General features: G+C 37.3%; 1 protein-coding gene across 6 annotated transcripts in view; it reads right to left on the bottom strand.

Annotated features, from left to right (window-relative positions):
- Positions 1-1,798: 1,798 nt before the first annotated feature.
- fam131ba (family with sequence similarity 131 member Ba) overlaps positions 1,799-18,931 on the bottom strand; it is a 37,986-nt gene continuing 20,853 nt past the window's right edge. For 2 of the 6 annotated variants that reach the window (XM_026928399.3, XM_026928397.3), the window contains 7 exons: positions 18,421-18,456; positions 17,647-17,749; positions 11,450-11,668; positions 10,171-10,311; positions 4,738-5,030; positions 4,237-4,494; positions 1,799-2,597 (listed from right to left, as the gene is read on the bottom strand). In XM_026928399.3, the coding sequence (XP_026784200.2) occupies positions 2,364-2,597; positions 4,237-4,494; positions 4,738-5,030; positions 10,171-10,311; positions 11,450-11,668; positions 17,647-17,749; positions 18,421-18,456 (1,284 nt within the window). In that variant the 3' untranslated portion in view covers positions 1,799-2,363. The remainder of the gene's footprint in view (positions 2,598-4,236; positions 4,495-4,737; positions 5,031-10,170; positions 10,312-11,449; positions 11,669-17,646; positions 17,750-18,420; positions 18,457-18,931) is intronic. The other 4 variants (XM_026928398.3, XM_053231551.1, XM_026928400.3 and 1 more) reach the window with 4 other exon arrangements.

Raw genomic sequence — 18,931 nt, forward strand, 5'->3', positions numbered from 1 at the left:
TTTTTTTCCAATTCTGATGTACATTCTTTATTTATTCTTTATCTACATCTTTATTTATTTCTCTCTTTCTCATTCAGTCTGAAAAGAACTTGTATGTTTAGAATTAGGTATGCAGGTTTAGTATTAAGAATGGTTTTGTAGGTTTATTTTCGATATAAAAAAATAAAATTGATTATTAGAATGTGATGTAACAGATTCACATTCCGATGAATTATGTATACAGTAAATGTTTATTGGGGGAACTAGTAAATATGCAATAAATCATGACAACTATAGTGACATTTGAATTTGTCATATTTGGTCATTGTCAAAATTTCTGATGATGTATTATGATAGTAAGTCAGTATTGTGTTTGCAAGTGTGTGTGTGTGTGTGTGTGTGTGAGTGTGATTCTTCATTTGCTCTAGTTTGACAACTTCTAATCATACAGTGCGAGTTACTCACAGTAAGGTTTTTATTTACAACACATAAAAATATACACATAGGTTGGAGCATGATATCCACTATCATAACAGGTCACTTATATCACTTGCTGTTTTAGAATGTAAGTTCTTTTTATAGGGTCATGGTTTAAATCTCCCTTTCTAAACCAAAACTAAACAATCAATCTATCAAATTTCTCTTATGTAAGGTAGTAATAATGCATATATGACATCTCTCCATTCCCATTACAATATTACCATCTTCATAAAGCCTTTTCCCACCTTCTAGACATTTTTATTTTGTATAATACTTTAGTTATTAAAAAAATGTTGCTCAAGTTGCATAATGGACTTTATTACTATTTAAACACAGGATTAACCCTGCATTAGAGAGAATTATTCCTTGTCTATTATCCACCTAGTAAACAACAAACTCTTCAAATAATTAGAACAAAGCCTACAATCAATTAATAGCACCTTCTTTCCTTCAGTTTCATCTATTATGTCCACAGTCATCCGGTCTGTCTCGACAATAAAATAATGCACAATTTATAGTTATAATTTATAATGCAAAATTTATCAATACTTCAGTTTGTTTGTTTTTTTTTTCAAATGATTGAAATGATCACAGTATGAGTAAATTAGTTAACTGACTTTACTGTGTTTATTTTATGCCTAATTTTAGCACTACTTTATATATATATATATATATATATATATATATATATATATATATATATATATATATATATATATATATACATATAAACTCAGCTTCACATCTGTTTGGTGTTACTCTGGAGGTTAAAGTATCCTTTGGTAACTTTTCCAGACAATGTCAACTACTGTGTGCAAGAATGTGTTCTGTCTTTCATTACACTGTTCTGGTCTAACAAATCACTCATTCTGCAGGTTTTATATTGAGACTGATGGGCGATGGAAGCTGTATCTGAACTTCCAGCTTTAATTGTCCAGTCAAATAATTGTGATTATCAATATTATGCAAAAAAAATTAAATAAATAAATAAATAAATAAAAAACAGAAAACCCATGAGTTAAAAAAAAAAAAATACAGTGAAAGATTTTGGAAAAGACCTAATGGAACAAAAAATGTAGTCGCCAACCAAAAGACCATACATTCTTTTATAGTCATAATAGTGCATAAGTCTTATATGTATAGGTGTTGAAAAGTATAGCACTGTTTCCATTTGGGCAGTATTGTGCTTGCTTATTTAAAGAGCTTGTGTGTGTGTGTGTGTGTGTGTGTGTGTGTGTGTGTGTGTGTGTGTGTGTGTGTGCGTGTGTGGCTGCTGAAAGTAAAATACATTGGAGACACTTCACACAACATTATTGCCAAATGGTGAATAAACAGATAATGGTTTTGAGAATATACCTTTATACATACATGCAATCATACAGTCATACCAACATACACACACATACATAGAAACATACATATTGTATGTACATAGAAATACATCATATTTTGTTGGCTTTTAATTTTATTACAAAAATCAATTTCAGTTATTACTATATGTATACTGGTAATTCAGTCACTTAAATATTCAGAATGCATGCACTTTCTTTTGGTTGTCTTTGTATGTTTGTATGTATTGCACTGTTTTCTTTAGTTTCTTTTAAACGTGTCCTTCCCCTGGTCAACATATCACATAGTTTCATCTCTACATCTCTGCTCTTATCATGTCTGTTAGTGTGTCCCTGCATTTAAAGAATGCAGTTTTATAATTATATCCTTTATCACTTTTAAGAACATATAAATCATTGCATCTCACTGCGGAGTCCTCCTGTTTGATTGACAAAAAAATGAGAACATACACCTTGGGTTTGGGTGGTTATACATTAGTGTAATTAGTTGATTATTTCAGTAAAGACGGTCCCATTTTTGAAACTCTTCCTTAGTGACCCTCCTGAAAAAAGCTGTTAATTGGTCGCCACGACAACCACAGCCCCTTCCTCCACTTCCTCTTCCTTCTCTTCCAGGGATTGGATGATGCAGGATGTGACCTCGAAGGCCATGTGCTCAGGCATTGGCTCTGCGTGTGACAGGGGTGGGCTCACACAACCAGGCACTGGACCCTCTCTATGAGGCTGTGAGGTCAAAACTGGCACCATGGACATTGCCTCAGGTTCCAATGTTAATGTGACGTCATCCTCCTTGAATAAGACCGTTGAGAAAAGAAAACCACCTGATTATTATCACCAAAACAACTGTTACTGTAACTGTTGTTTCCGTCTTCCCTTCCATATCTAAGAACACAATCTGAAATGAATAGCCATGCATTGTTTCCACACCACAACAGGTCTTTGCAACGTTCTTTCTAAGTAATATTTATCTCATAGCCTAGTTCCTAGTTTTCTCCAAAGTCCTTATTTATAGTTTATATACAGTCTAGTGTTTGTTTGTTTTGGCCATTTTTGCTCTTTTTGGTTTATGATCAAGGATTTGCTTGCATTTACACTGTCTTCCTCTGTCTGCTGGTTACTGTAAAACCCTGTATATACGCACACTTCACTTTCTACCTCATTGAGCTTGACTGCGCTGTTTGAGCATGGCTGTGAAGAGCAAGAAGCATTTTAATTACCTTCTAATGATTACCATTAAAATTATTTGAAATGTCTTAGATTTTACACTTTGCTGTAGGCCTATTTAACTCTTTTTACCATAGTCCAAAAATGAAATTTTGACTTGTTTTGGGGCTGCCTGTGTTCAGTATTGAATTTATTTGTGATGTCACACTCCACAGTAGTAGTTAATGGCTCATATGAAAGTAGACACAGTTTTCATAAGTATTTCTTTTTTTTACCTAGCCTACAAGGTGTAAATGTTATAATATTATTGTGGCAGTTGTGTACCATGTTTTACTGTCAAAAAAGTAGTTGTGCTGTTTGTTTTATCTCTGTACCAATGTTATTGTGGAGAGGTGTGAATTGTTTGCTCAGCAGGGGGCTCACATCTCTCCCCTTTCCCATCACCCTGCTCACCAGCAGCTCAACACAGTCACGATACTCTACACACAGAAACCCAACAGTGTCCTGACTAACCTTATAACAGACTTGCAGCGATTAAATAATTCATTTGTTTATATTGATTGAAAATGTCCAATAAGTCAGTTTCCATTCTGCCAGCAGAATGGAACGGCAATATACTCTAGCAAAGGATTAATCTTTTCTTTTAGTTATTTTATTTCTTTCCTGGCCGAAAAAATTGCCATTTTTGACAATTTATGGCTGAAAATTTTTTTTGTTGCGTCCTTAATAAATATAGTTACCTGATGTTAAGTACATCAGGTAACTATATTTATTAAGTATATTAATAAAGTATATACTTGACTAATGATAGCGAAGTTGAACACATATTGATAGATTTTATTTCACTTAATGAACTTAAAACATTCCCCATTTACATTGACAGAAAGTGAGGATGCTGCATCAGCACATCTTTCAAGCAGGAAGATCAGGAGATGAGAAATTACTAATGTTAGATGTGGGGAAGGAGGGCGGGGCTTCCAGGGTGTGAGTCAGAAGAGTTATTCTAGATTCACATGTCGATTGACTCATCTGCCATTTTTATTAGGGAAAAAAGACTGGATTGTTTAAGTATTTTTGAGTGATATCTCATAGCAGCATACTCTGATGTTAAAATGTGGAATGTGTAAACTTTGGAATGTCTGTATACCCCTGGCCAAAGTTATTTTAAGTCACTCCTCTGTAGAGCAAATACAATATGGGTTACACTGTAATATACAGACTATTACAATATACTTTTTTAATTAAAAAATTGCTAAGAACACACCTTGGCTTCCTCCTCCTCTTGTTGCTCAGGGATGCACTCATTTTCTGTAACAAATTCCTCACCATATGGTTCCGGCGTGCCCATTTCTGCCAAGGTTATGTTCATGTGTCCCATTATTTCCATCTGATGTGGCTCCACTTGTGCTGCTGCCCACAAATCAGCCAGTCGTGGATGAGTGGGTGGACCCAAGCTATGAATGGTGCTATTGGGCGTAGCTTGCAAAGAATGGGAGGTGCTGTGTAGCCGATGTTCCAGTGACTGGAAGAAACACAGATTAAGACAAAAAATGTTGGCCAAATAAATTAAATACCATATCAAAAAGCTGATTATATTGTTGCAGATTTATTCAAAACAACTATTAGACAGCTGTAACGCTCTAGTGCATGTACTATATAGTTTGTAAATTGATAGCTTTTGTGTTGCACTAGCACTGGTATTGCAACTGTTCCCTTTAAGATCAGTTGCTTGTAGTACTGCATGATATATTTGAATTGTTCTAACCTGTTGCTGGTACTGCATGAGTTGCTGCTGCTGGTACTGCTGCATCTGCTGCAGCTGCTGTAAGTGGCTCTGCTGCTGAAGTGCAAGCTGCTGCTGGGACAGATAGTGGGTGGAGCAATCATAGCCTTCTCCAGAAGCCCCACTAGCTATGTAGGAGCCAGCAGCAGGAGACGCCATGCCTGATAGCTCATTGCTGATTGGCTCCCAGGCATCAGAGGATGAAAGGCAGTACAGACCCTGGGACACATAGGTGTGAGGCCACACTTCTGCAGATGAATGGTGCAAAGGCTGATCTAGAGTGCAAAGAAGTAAACAGAAAAGGCGATAAAGAGAAAAGAGTTCTTTGGTCATTGCATTTGGATTAAATACAAATGAGGGGCCGATTCCGCTTATCAACAATAAACAATAAATTATACATGAAAATGTACTTTGTTTGGTTTATAACCTCAAAAAACTTGAGTTTAATTTAATATTAATTTCATGCAGTATTAATATTAATATATCATGGAGTAATTTCAATATGTTGTTTCTCAATATCTGTGTTAACTCTGTTTCAGTCTCAGAAAAATTAATCATTTCTGCTCATCCACTCCTGCAATAGCTTTTTTTAAAAAATTTTTTGGCTTTTCCACATTTCCATGCTCTAAATAAAATAAGACCTAAACCGGTCAATTTGCCAAGAAGCAGTATCAGTGAAAAACAAAGTAAACAGAATAAATTAGGACTGCAGATATACAAAACTTCTTGACTTCTTCTCAGCCCCACACAGACTACTACTGCATGCACTGAAATGCTGGACATATCCAGCTGATTGAATGAACTCGAATGGGCTCATTAAACTGCGAGTGAATTTTGGTCTTGACCAAAAAGATTGCATGTATGAGGCAAGCCTGCATGCAACTGCAAATATTCATTAATGATTAACCCTTTGCTCAGAGGGTGAAATATGGTAATTTCCTGTTTTCTTTCTTTTCTTTTCTTTTTTTTTTTACTAATTCAATTCAAGTCTTGCTGTCCCAAAAGCACTGCACATGAATACCTATTTATTTAAATGAAAGGACAAACATGTACCAAAATATATCAAGGTTTAAAAATGTTTCATTTTACTAAATAAACAAAATAACGTACGATTAAACTGTTGTTTTTAACCAGTCAGCTGTATTTTATTGTTGTCTTCTTGGAACATGATTTTTATGGTAAAAATGATGTCGCAAATTACTTTTCAGTTATTGAGAATTAGGCTGATGAGACTATGAAATAATTTATTTAAAGATGACATGCAGCTTTTGTTTGTCGCTATAGTCTTTGTACAAAAGCTATTTTAGTAGTCAGACTGTAGATGCTGGCGTCTACATCACTAGGTGTCCGGAACAAACAGAGTTCGAAGCACTGACAGAAAAAACATTTATTTAAACATAATTTTAAAAAGTAATAACCTAAAGATTAGCTGATTAAAGCACTGACAAACTGAATGCAAGAAGAGCCAATCTTGGCCATGGCCAAAAACACTCACTGGGGAAGATAATAAATTTGCCATCAGTAAATTCATGTAATAAACACAAGCTTAGCTTCTTATACAAGCTCTAATTATTTCTAGGCTTGATTACTGCAAAACTTTCCTCACAGGTCTTACGTCGTATGTGATATGTACCTTATAGAGCATTCAGAATGCTTCTGCTCACATGGTTCATAACCTCCCAGGTGACTCCCACAACTTCCCTCATGTGACCCCATAACCACCCACCCCCCCAAAGCTGAACTCAGGTCTTAGCTCCTAGCTCCTCAGTGGTGGAATGAACTTCTATCTACATTCAGAATGGCCACGTGTGGTTTCTTTAAGACCCTGCTGAAAAATCAGGAGTTAAACGATAGTATGTACTATCTAGTGCTAGAGTGGCCTAGGCAGTAACAAAATGGCAATTTCAACCAAAGTACATAAATAATATAAAATAATCTAAATTCACATTAAAGGACAATTTCAATTTGTCCTTTATGTGTATGAATAATAATACAATTAAATTTAACCTTTCCAGGGCCTTCAGAATTACCTCCTGGTTGCTTCTCTGGTTAAAAGCCCTCCTCCTTCAGTCACTGACTGTTTGTGGACGACCTCCTCCAGGCTGAGTCATAGTTGTGCAATGACTTTCTTTCCAATTTTTAATAATACAGGGTGTCCCAAACGTCTCCATACATAGGGGAAATTAACACTTTTTAGCAAAATGTATTCCAAAATTTATATTTTTTTCCCAGAAACCCTTTAAGATGCTTTTGACAAAAGAAGAACGTACTGAAGTCATTTTCATGGCTGGATCAGGAAGCTGTCGCAAGGTTGTTATGGACTTTAAAAGGAAACATGGCGAGCTCATCACACACCACACTGCTTCTAAACTTATTAACAAATTCAAAAAGACTGGAAGTGTTGCGGACCAACTGAGAATTGGACATCCACAAACATCCACTGACGAAGGCACAACCGACATGGTGCTGGCAAACACAGTCCTCAAGTATGGAGTCTTTTGGGACACCATGTAGATTTAATGGTCTAATGCTCTGCAGGATGTTTTTTGATGAGTTTTTTTTTTTTTAATAACCAAACCTTGACTGAAACCTTTCCAGAATTTTGTCCTGGAATTGATTTGCAAGCTCCTTGGTCATCATCATGCTTACTCTTTCTATGTTCACTAACACACTCTGGGGCTTTCCAGGAAAAGGTATATTTGTAGTGAGATCATCTGACACTTTAATTGCACACAGGTCAACTCTGTTCAACTAATTAAGTCACTTCTGATGGCAGCTATATTGATCCCCTCCCAATTCAATACTATGGGCTGTTTTTATAGATTCATGACATGTACCAAATTAAGTCCATTTCAGTTCCAGCTTGTGACTGTTATCAGGACCACCTGATCTGACGTAGACACTGCCCAATGGGCAATATTTATAGCTGTGAAGTGTTCCGCCAGTCCTTGCACTGCATGGATGTGCTCCATGGCACCATTTGGTGGTGGGGACACTTATTTAGGGCCTGTCCCACAAGATGGACAGGGGCATTCAGGGGTGCTGGAACATGAATAGTCCATTTGGCTGTTCTGGTTTCGTGATTCTGAAACCTCTCCATGGCTTCTTTGGCAGTAGAGCCAAAGTGCAACCTTGGCACAGAGGGTCGATTTGCACATGTCTGGCAGAGAGGATCGTACTAACCTGGCCCCATATCCTGGCCTCCTACCACTGCTAGGAGCAAGGTGTTAAACAGTGTTCCCAAAGAGGGATCAACTTCTGTAAACTGGAACAATCTTTTCCACATGCAAGGCATTAAGCTCTCACTAGTGCATCTACATTCAGTGCTTAAGCAGCATGCACCTGGACATTCATCTAGGGAGACCCGAGCTGCTTGTGATCCCTCATATTAGTTCAGGCACTGTTGCCTTTGTCTGTCCAAAGCCTCCTATAAAGGTAGCAAGGTAGCTGAGGTAGTGTGAATTCCATCAACCTGGATTTATGGGTGTTGCTGAGGCTGGAGTTGAACATGTCAGTTCAACTTCTACGTCATTATCAGCCTGGAAGAATCACCCTGATGCAGCTATAGACATAACATCTTTACTCTTCTCCTCTGACAAGCAGCGAGGATGACTAATCATTGGACTGAGATCTATTTTGTGCTTTCTCATCTCCTAAATCATTGATCAGCCATGTTGTTAATTTGCCTACAAAATAACTCACAACTCATTGCTTCCTGGGCTTCTTGCAATGTTTAAAGTTGTTGCCAGGTATGGGCGTTTGAGACTAGTGAGCTGTTTTGGCTGTGGTATCACAGTATACTGAATCACAGTATAAATTAGCTGTCAGCACAGGGGATGTTCGAGCCAGACAATACTCAATTATCATGGTCAATTCTAAGGCATAACTGGTGCCTGTCTCCAGCTTTTGGGGGATTCAGACACTGGATGCTTCAGTTAACCACTCAGTGTCCAAAGTCTGGAGGGAAAACTGACTCCAGCTACAGAAATGCAGCTAACATAGCAGGTTCAATAGTGAACAATGCATGGTGGGAAAAAACAGTCAACTAATGCTAGCAGCAAGGAACCATAACTCCATTGGCCAACCAGACAGTGGCAGATGTGCCCTACTCGGAGCAAATAAGACTGAGGGAGAGCTCAACATGTCAAGAGAAAGAGGGGTGAAGCAGAAGGAGACATGAGTTCTGCTTACTGAGCAATAGCACTGACCAAGTTCATAGAGATAACTAGCGAAAAACACAGTGAGCGATAACTAACAAGGCTAGTAATGCTAACATGGGAAAGTCAACTCAAAACTAGCGGATGCCACAGAGTACCATAGTGTCTCATTAGAAAAATGCTCGCAATATAGTATAAAATACACTTACTGAGGCTGAAGCAATGAAAGGAGGCTATCCTCCATTTTGGAGGAAAGGTTACCCTGTAGCTGCAAGGAGGATGGCTCCATATGGTGTACATGTGTACAAGGTGAGAAGAAGAATTTGAAACATGGCTGTATGACAGCAATATTTATTACAAATACTGTATCCTCTCATTGTACGGGTCCCTGGAGGACTAGTGGTTAGGCCATGGCGCTCTCACCAATGTGGCCTGGGTTCAATTCCCAGCCAGGGAACCAACCCCAGCCACTGGGGTTGCACATGACTGCACTCCCAGTGCTGATCCCAAGCCCAAATAAAATTGGGGAGGGTTGCATCAGGAAGGGCATCCGGCATGAAAACGCTGTGCCAAATCAGATATGCGGACCAGTGATCCGCTGTGGTGACCCCTAACAGGGGCAGCTGATAGAAGAACAACAACTGTGTCCTACATTATTTTCTACTTTTGTTGGTAGATCTCACCATGCTTCTGTATGCGTACAAAAAGTTATTAGGAGTTAAATAAACTACTCTTAACATAACTACTCTTTTCCTAATGAATATTCAAGAAAACACTGAATAAAATATGTTAAACAGGTGTCATTTATCACCTTCTGACCTGAGGCAGAATATGATAGCAATAAAAGGACCTTTTCTGTCAAATAATTTATTCTTCATTTAATATGATCTGAGAGTTGAGTGAGGTTGAGTTTTGCCTCAGATTTCAGTCATGACTGCAAACATATGATATCTAACATACAGTATGTTGTAAGAATTGGGTTATAGATTCTCACGGTTTCCTCAGGAACAAAAGTGGATATAACTCAGCCGGACTCAAAGAGATAATGCTGTCTCTCATTTATTTCAGTAGGTTACTATATACTCACACAGGGTTGACAGATTATTCGGTTGTCAATGAATGAAAGATCAAATATTACACTTATAATATGTAGCGGTGGTACGACACATCCGCACACACGGCAAGGTGCACGAGAGAGAGAGAGAGCACACATGACATCATCATAAGGCGATCATTACAATGTGCTTATCATCCTTACCTCTGCTGGTAATGCTCTCCTGATTAACTTCACTGAGGTGTGCTACACTGCCCTGGTTGGAGTCAGCACAGAAGCTCTCCCCATCCATAGAATTCCAGGCCAGCAATGTGGCCTCAGAGATTGCAAATTGCTGCATCACTCCTGTTAAAACAAAAGAAACAAAATCTGAAGCTAATCTGAAAATTATACTCATGACAGAAATCAACAAATCACCCATTCCACTGAAATTCCCACCTCAAATAAACTAACACTGTCAGTTACAAGAAAACAATCAACAAGTCAATAAACCTGTATGTGAAGTGGTAGAATGTTCTCCTTTTCCTACTGAAAAGGAATGAATGTGTCACAATACACTAAATTTATGTCATGATTTCATAATGTGTGTGCAATGTAGCCTACTATATTATGCTTTTAGTTCACTATATTCAATATTAAAAAGAAAGCATGCAGATGGTGTAAAAGATAAGCTGACCAAGCACTCATCTGCTACACTTATAGCTCACTTTAAATGAGTATTGTTCATCATTTTATCCATATAACATTCAGGCCATAAGATTAGCAACACCTCTGATTAAGAGGATATCTATGCAATCTCAGAAAAAAGGGGAAAAAAGGACAAAACTTTTCATGATCTTTACAGGGATAATATGATTCATTAATTTGTGTTATATTTATTTATTTAATATTGCCTTTGAATGACATTCCATAGTTTTTAGAGTGTACAATTCCCAGAAACATTAATTTCAGGGTGACATTTTACAGTTACCTGAAACTGTCAGACAGTCTACCCCGAGTGTGCAATTCACTGTCCAAGAAGTGCGCAAGTCTGTAGTCATGTCTGAGGTCTGAATACAGATGTGCTATTAACTCCTGATTAAGTTCACAACTCGGAGTACAGCTCTTAGTTTTCACCAATTAGGCACTTGTACAAACAAGCACTAATCTCTAATCTATTAATTCTTGCAGATTTTCTAGTTGCTTTGTATCACTGCATGTTTAACCACACGTTTTATAAATCACTCAATTATAGCATTTGCTAAATTACTAAATGGAAGTGTGGATGTTTAATATGACTGGAAAGTTGCAATATGTCACTACACAAACTGTATTTCTAGCCCTATAAGTAAAAGAATTCACAATATTCAATATAAGCACATATTTCAGAAAATAAATATAACTTTTCCCATCAGTATTTCTTCTTTATTTGATGTGATCATAATGTGTAAAATGTGAATAATGTGAAGAATGTTCTGAAAATCTTTTCATTAATCAGTTTTACCAGCAGCCATTCGTGCCTCCTTCTCCCCGTCACTTAGGTCACTGTAGGCGTCATTCTCAAGTCTTCGTTCCCTCTCGCGGTGCAGGTTGGAAAGACCTGCTCCCCCTAGTGGCCCAGCAGATGGTTTGCCCCAACTCTGCCACTCAATCATGTGGGCTACACGGCCTTGAGCCATAGCTGTGGGTTTAGTTACCTTGTCCTTCATGGACCTGGTCACACCTACATAAAGACACAGACATTAAGCATTAAACATCAAGTAGTAGCTATACCTGAATATTTTACTAGACACTGTTTTGTAATATAGTTATAATTCTTCTGTCATGTTGAATATTGCATGTGACTGCATGACTGAGCTCACATTGTCTACCATCAATATGTTAAATCCTGCCTACTGAGAAAAAAAAACTACTAGCAGGATGTGCTGTAGTACATGAAATTTGGACACAGCTGTGGTTCTGCATGCTTCTGAATGGAGGGTAATGAGAGTATCAAGGCAATGCATTATGAATAATGATTGTTTTGCTTTTTTACCATAATTGAGTCACAAGTGGATATATTATGACCTACATCTTTTCTATTTTATCTCCTATAGAATGCTAGCAACAGAATTATTGATTCTGGCAAGGAAAAGGTGACACTAGCAGCTATCAGGCTTTTGACACAATTTTTTTATTTGTTCCATTTCCTTACAGACAGGAAGGAAAAATTGACTTTGGACACATTATTCCCCAGAATTTATTACTCAGCTTAATAAACCAAGATTCATTTTCCTATAATAATAGTTACAGTATGGCAAGAAATATCTAAAGATTTCTTTACATAAAAAAAATCACTGAAAAAGTAAAGAAAGAATGCATTACACAATATAGTGGAATACTTCAAAAGAAAAAGTCAACACAGATTTTATGCAGCCACCTTAGTGCACCTGATGATTTTATTCTTCTTATAAACTACCTGATATTAACAAAACACATATTCTATTTGTTGGACAGTCTTTCTTTCCCTGTAATCATTAATTCTTCTTCAATAACCACTTTACTGTGGTTGTGATGTACCCAGAGCCTGTCCAGCTGCGAACCCGGAGGAAACCTACATGGGAGAACAAGAGAAATTCTGCACAGAGAGTAACTCTGAGCTCACGAGCCAAGATGACCCAAGATGACCCTCAAGGGGACCCTGGAGCAGCGAGGTGGCAATGCAACATGTTGCAACACCTTTCCACCCCTTTCTCTGGATAAACCTAGAAAACTCTGTATGCATGTGTGTGTGTGTGTGTGTGTGTGTGTCTGTGTGTGTGAGAGAGAGAGAGAGAGAGAGAGAGAGAGAAAGATAGAGAGATGGCCTGGGAAAACCCATTGGATGATGCTGAGGCTGAATTTTTGGAAACAGCCAAAAATTACAAAAAAAAACAAAAAAAAAAAAACGTTTTATCTAATTTAAGTTTTTCTGCCAATAATATATGTGCAGCTGCCCATAAAAACCAGATGTCACTCTGACTGAATTCTGGAAAACATCTAAAATTGACTAAACTTCAGTTTTTCTGTCAGCAATGTACTAGGACACCTCTACTTCAAGAAAACAAATACTGTATATTTCACCGAAACGACATGGAAATGTTTCTATTTAATCTATTTCTAACCATGCCTTGCTTGTCTGCCTGCAAAGATCATGCTGAATAAGGAGCCAGTTTAAGAAACACAGCAGTAAATGCAGTCAGTCTGTCTAAACATATCTAATGCCTTGATAGCTATGTGTGTTTGTCTCACAATTTGATCAAGGTTCATGCCAGAGCGAAACACACATAAGCCTAATCAATTCAGTTTGGGATCAGATGACAAACACTGGCTGACAAATTGTTCGTAATGCATCTGCGATGTCACAGCATCAAAACAAAGTGCTTACACACTCTGTACTGATGACAGAGTGAACTAATGAAAAGACATTAATAGCCAGAAATTTAGTCAACAGAACAAACTGAATTAATTAGCAATTATTTCCCTGTCCATGATTAGTCTAGTCAAGAGACAACATGTTCAAATGCTGTGACCAGACATGGACTGATTTAACTGTTGGGGTTAAACTTTCCTTATGGTTGTATACATGCAAAAGAGAAACATACGTCAGTTCAGGAAAACCTTTTATAACCTATAGCTTCATGTTAAATATCACCATGTGAAGGGTTTTCCCTGGCTGCCACACCCACACACACACAAATATATATGATGATCTGATGATATCTATATATAGTATATACAGTATATCCCAATGGGAGTGGCCTCTTCCAGCATGACAATAACCCATCCATAGGGCACGAAGGAGGAAGAAGAGGATGCGTATGGTAGTTTTGGACCAATGTGTTAGATAGCACTCTCTACCACCATCGTCAAAACATCAACTGAGTGACTTTTTGGAGGAGTTGTGCAGTTTTACAAGGATATTATTTTTTCAATGCATCTTTGAGAATCTGCCACAGTTTTTCTAGAGACTTTGGATGTCAAACTTCACTTCTTACTTTCTTTAAAAACATACAAACATTTTTCTGTAACATTTTTTTTCCCACTCAAGCCACTCAACTATGATGCTGATCCTTATTGGGGTGAGATCCACTCAAGTGCTGATACTGATCTTATTTTATAATAAAAATCACTCGAGGGCTGATTCACCATCACTGAAGTAGAGATAATGCTCTCTACTGAAGATGAGAATCACTCAGTCTCTCAATTCTATATTTTATTGAGGATTAAATGCACTAAATTCATTGATACCATACCCTATGGTTTGTACAGAATGATCTCCTTTAGTGGTTCCTAGCTACACAGCTTTCATTTCTAAGATGATAGTATGCTAATACTGAGCCCTGTTCAACCACCTAAGGAGGCCCCGTCGTGGTGTCTTTTATTCTCCGTCATCTATTGTGTTACATATTAAACATATTTTAATCCTTACATATTCCAAGATGCAGAAATGATTGCAAAATAGTGATGATTGTGAAAAAGAAAAAAAAAACAATATAACTTACTTTCTAGGTATCTTATATGCACATAATGTTAATGTATTGACTCACTGAGTATGTCACATAACTGAGTTTTGCTCAAGCTAGCTAGATACTGACATTCAGATTGGTATAGTGATGTGCCATGAACATCCTTAACCCCTCTTTGTCAGCTGTTACTGTTTTGTAAATGTAAAAAAAAATAAAATAAAACATTTTTAAAAAGTATGCATCCAGAGCAGAAAAAAAGAAAGCTGAATAAAAAAATATTGCTTCAAATCAAGTTATATTAAGGTTGATTAATATTGGTTATTAGTTTATTAGTGCTACTATCTCTATGAGTGCTTGTTAGCTAGGGAAAGGCTAAACCACTCACTAAAGTAAACATAGCGAGCATGCTAACTCTTGGAAGCTAGCTCACGTTGCAAAGACAAAACTTCTCAGCCATTATCGAGTTCCCTCTTTCTCAAACAGATCTTATTGCCAATATAATGTTAACTTTATAGTTTCTATTTTATAGTTTCTAGAGGTCATTTCTTCTTCGTTGGTTAGAGTTAACATTAGCTAGATAGCAGCATCAAGTATTAGCTAGCTACATTGCTCAAAATCATTTCCAAAGTTAACTTGCATTTTAATTAGGTTGATAAAAAATGTATGATATTTTGTTAGCTATGTAGGTTAGCTGGTAATGTTTTTTTGTGACAGTTTATAGTCTGATTATCAATTAGTTTTCATTAGCTAACGTTAGCTAGATTGCTTGGTTGTTCCTTCTTCAGGAAGAGTGAGACATTTGTAAAAAGACTAGCTAAGTTAGCTAAGTCGTAAAATTGAATGATAGCTAAACATAACCCTATTTGCAAATTTATTTAATTAATGTGAGAACAGACAATTCTTCAGCAGGTTTAACAATCTGAAATCATGAATTTGTTTAAAAGTGATGTCTCCAATGTGATATTCAGATGTGTTACTGGTATGGCTGTGTGAACAGCAAAAAATCTTTTGATTGAATCTGACACTTTTAATTCCGATTTGGGCCACTTTCATATATGGTACTAAAATCTGATATGCATCCAATACGTGGCAATGCCACCTCTGTTTGAACAGGGAGATCGGAATTCATGTGACTTTTACATCGATCTAACTTGACATTCGTCATAATTTCGCGCTACCAGGAAGGAAAGATGGAGGATAACAGTGATGGAGGATTTCAGTGATAGGATAGTGAGGTAACGGACGTCATAGACATTTGGGTGATGTTGCTGTACATGCAAAATTAGAAGGCACATATTGCAACCGCTCTGTTTTTGAAGAGATCTCAAAAGAAATGGCCAAACACGGCTATAGGAGAACTTGGCTGCAGTGCCAAAGGTAAGTTAAAAGTTTAAAAGCAAAATTTAAAGAAGCCAAGGACACAAACCAAAGAAGTGGCCATGGCTGAATAACATGTCCTTTTTACAGCGAACTTCAACGCATCATGAGACACACTTCATGATCTGTTCAGCCTAATGTCAGATATAGGCCACATCGAAAACATAGTGTGAACAGCCTAACAAAAAAATCAGATTTGGTCAGTGAATCAGATTTGGACCACTTTTGCCTGCGGTGTGAACGTGTGCCAACAGCTGCAATTTATACTGTATCTACTGCAGTAAATAATGATTTCAGCATATATAAGTAAAGTGTATTTTCTGTGAAGTTTTTAATAAAAGAAACAATTCATTGTGTTGATTATGTGTTGATTACGTGTTAGGAGCGCATTGTCATGATCTCGCTAGGGCCTCACAAACCCACCGGCTGGCCCTGTCCTTGACAGTGTAGATTTTACCATATCAATTTTAAGCAATCTTTTACAAGGATTTTTAAGCGCTTCTTAGCATCATGAATCCGTGCTTCTACTCCTAAGCATGACGAGAATTGGAACAAGGACAAGCATGACATAGAGGAGGCTTTTTATAGATGATAAACATGAGGTCACAGTCATGGGATGACAACTTTGCTATTAGTGTTTGGCTAGGAAAATTCCACTAGTCCCAGAAAGTAAAAAACAACCTGGCTGTCCAGTATGTATGTAAACAGAACTACAAATATATGATTGTCAATGTGTGTGTTAGTGTAGCCATATTTAACCCTGTTTAATTACCCTGAAGCATCCATGTACTTGCCAAACAGCATTAATACAACTTCAGTTAAGTTAAATGATGCCAGTGGAGTCTAACTATTCTTGTGAGGACTTTCCATTGATATAACCAATAACAAGGCTAATCAGTGCTGTGCCTACAATTTAGCCTAACCTTTACCTCAGTAACCAAAAGAAAACATTTCAGTTAGGTTATTTCAGTTTATTTATTTATTTATTTATTTAATCAAAGCGGTATTTTTTGTTAGAAAGCAATTTTCCTCGTGGGAATCTCGTCAAAAGCTGTCATATATATCTATCCTTGTGGGGACATTTGGCCCCCTAGATATAAAAACATGCCCACACACACATACACACACACACACACACACACACACATACACACACACATATAAAACTTAGGCATAGATTAAACGTCTCTGGAACTGTGCTGGACGGTTGGAGCACAATTCATCCAAATGATATTCCCTCATTTGGTGTTTTGATGGTAGTGGACAGTGATCTCTAACACATTGGTGTTTAATTGGGTTGAGATCTGGGTTGTGGCCATGATTTATAAAATGTTCATATTCATCAAACCATTTAGTGACTCCTCATGTCCTGTTGATGAGGACATCCTGGAAGAGACCATTCCCATGAGAATAGAAAGGTTTCATCATAGGATAAAGATGATCAGTCAGTATAACTGTCACACACGAAGCACAACACAATATTAATATTCTCAACACTGCAGTAAACTCACATTTGCACAATGGACAAAACCACAAAGACACTACATCAACACTGTCATCACTATTGAAGAACCAAACAATACAATTCCCAGCAGCAAATCTGTGGTAATGGGTTGTGCACTTATATGAACCATTGTTTGTGCTCTGGTTGGATCTGATTGGGCTTTCATCAATGGCTAGCTGTGGCCATTGACAAGCACTAATTAATGGCAGAAGGATGTGAAACTGGAAGGGGGGAAGGGAAGACCCACAGGGGCAGCCATGTTGGCTCCACTCACCATCTCCTCCACTGGAGCCAACATGGGGTCAGTTACCATCTACCAGGACAGACACACACCTGACACACCTGACAGAGAGGACTTAGCCAGAGCTCCAATCCCATAGGCGTTGGAGTTCCGTTTGAGACGAGGCAAGATGGAGGTGGTGTCCTCCATAGACAGCTGGCAGACAGAAATGTTGCAAGGAGAGAATATGAATAGCAGATATGGAGGAAGAAAGGAAGGAACGAGCATTAAAGAAAGAAAGACATGAGTACACCTAGTTATTCATACAGTGCTACAGTATATTCATGTTTATGAAACATAACAAGATCTATTGTGCATAACATATTTCATAATGGTACACACAGTATACAGTAGTATCTCAACCAGCAGTATATTCAATAGTAGAACATATCTATTACATTAAATCCAGTGAAATTAATCAAGTTAAATCCACAAGAATCTATTTTTCTAGTACTACCTTTAATACACTGATACTACTGAAACTACTGTAACAAAAAATCTTTCTGGGAGAGCAAAGGTCAGAAATGTGAGAAAATAAGAAGAAAAACACTGTCAACACAATACCAGACCATACATACTAGTACATACTGTGCAGAATACTCTGTTTTATTTCCAATTTATTAAATATCAGGCTAGTTCTAAGTTTTGTGTGACGTTAATTATGCAACCTTGCAAATTTGCAACCTGAAAACTACTTTATTTGCCAAAGAGTGATCCTTATGTTTAGGAAATATGTACAAGCACTCCTTAGTAAAACAGAAATTGAAATGGGGAAGAGATAGAGAAAATAGAGGTGGAGAAGAGGGAGAGGTCAACTACGCACTCACATTGATTCCTTCCCAAGAAAACTCTGCCCGTCCATGCTGAAGGGAAAGCAGACAATAAGATAAGAAGGAGGAGATGAAGTCAGAGGAGCAGGTAGAGTGAGAGAGAGATTTAGCAGAGAATTTTTTTTTTTTTTAAGTATTTTCTATCTATGTAAATATATAGCATTGCAACACACATTAATTAACACATACTATATGGCCAAAGGTTTGTGGACACCTGACCATAACATCCATGTTGTACTATTATTATTATTATTATTATTAGTTGTAGTAGTATTTGTAATAGTAGAAGTAGTAGTAGTATCTCATGGCACATTTTAACTGGCACCTCCCCACTTTCTTGCACAATATCTAAGTGCTTTACTTACAAGTTTGTTTACAAACACTTGTTTGTATACAGAGAAAAGGCACCCCTCCATTAGATTTCCATTAGATTCTCTCTCACTCTTTCCTCTGTGCAGTTTAAGTTTTATGGTTGTATTCAGAGTTGAGTTATGCGTGTAGTGAGGAA

The sequence above is a fragment of the Pangasianodon hypophthalmus genome, chromosome 29 (assembly GCF_027358585.1).
Source record: "Pangasianodon hypophthalmus isolate fPanHyp1 chromosome 29, fPanHyp1.pri, whole genome shotgun sequence".
NCBI classification, from domain to species: domain Eukaryota; kingdom Metazoa; phylum Chordata; class Actinopteri; order Siluriformes; family Pangasiidae; genus Pangasianodon; species Pangasianodon hypophthalmus.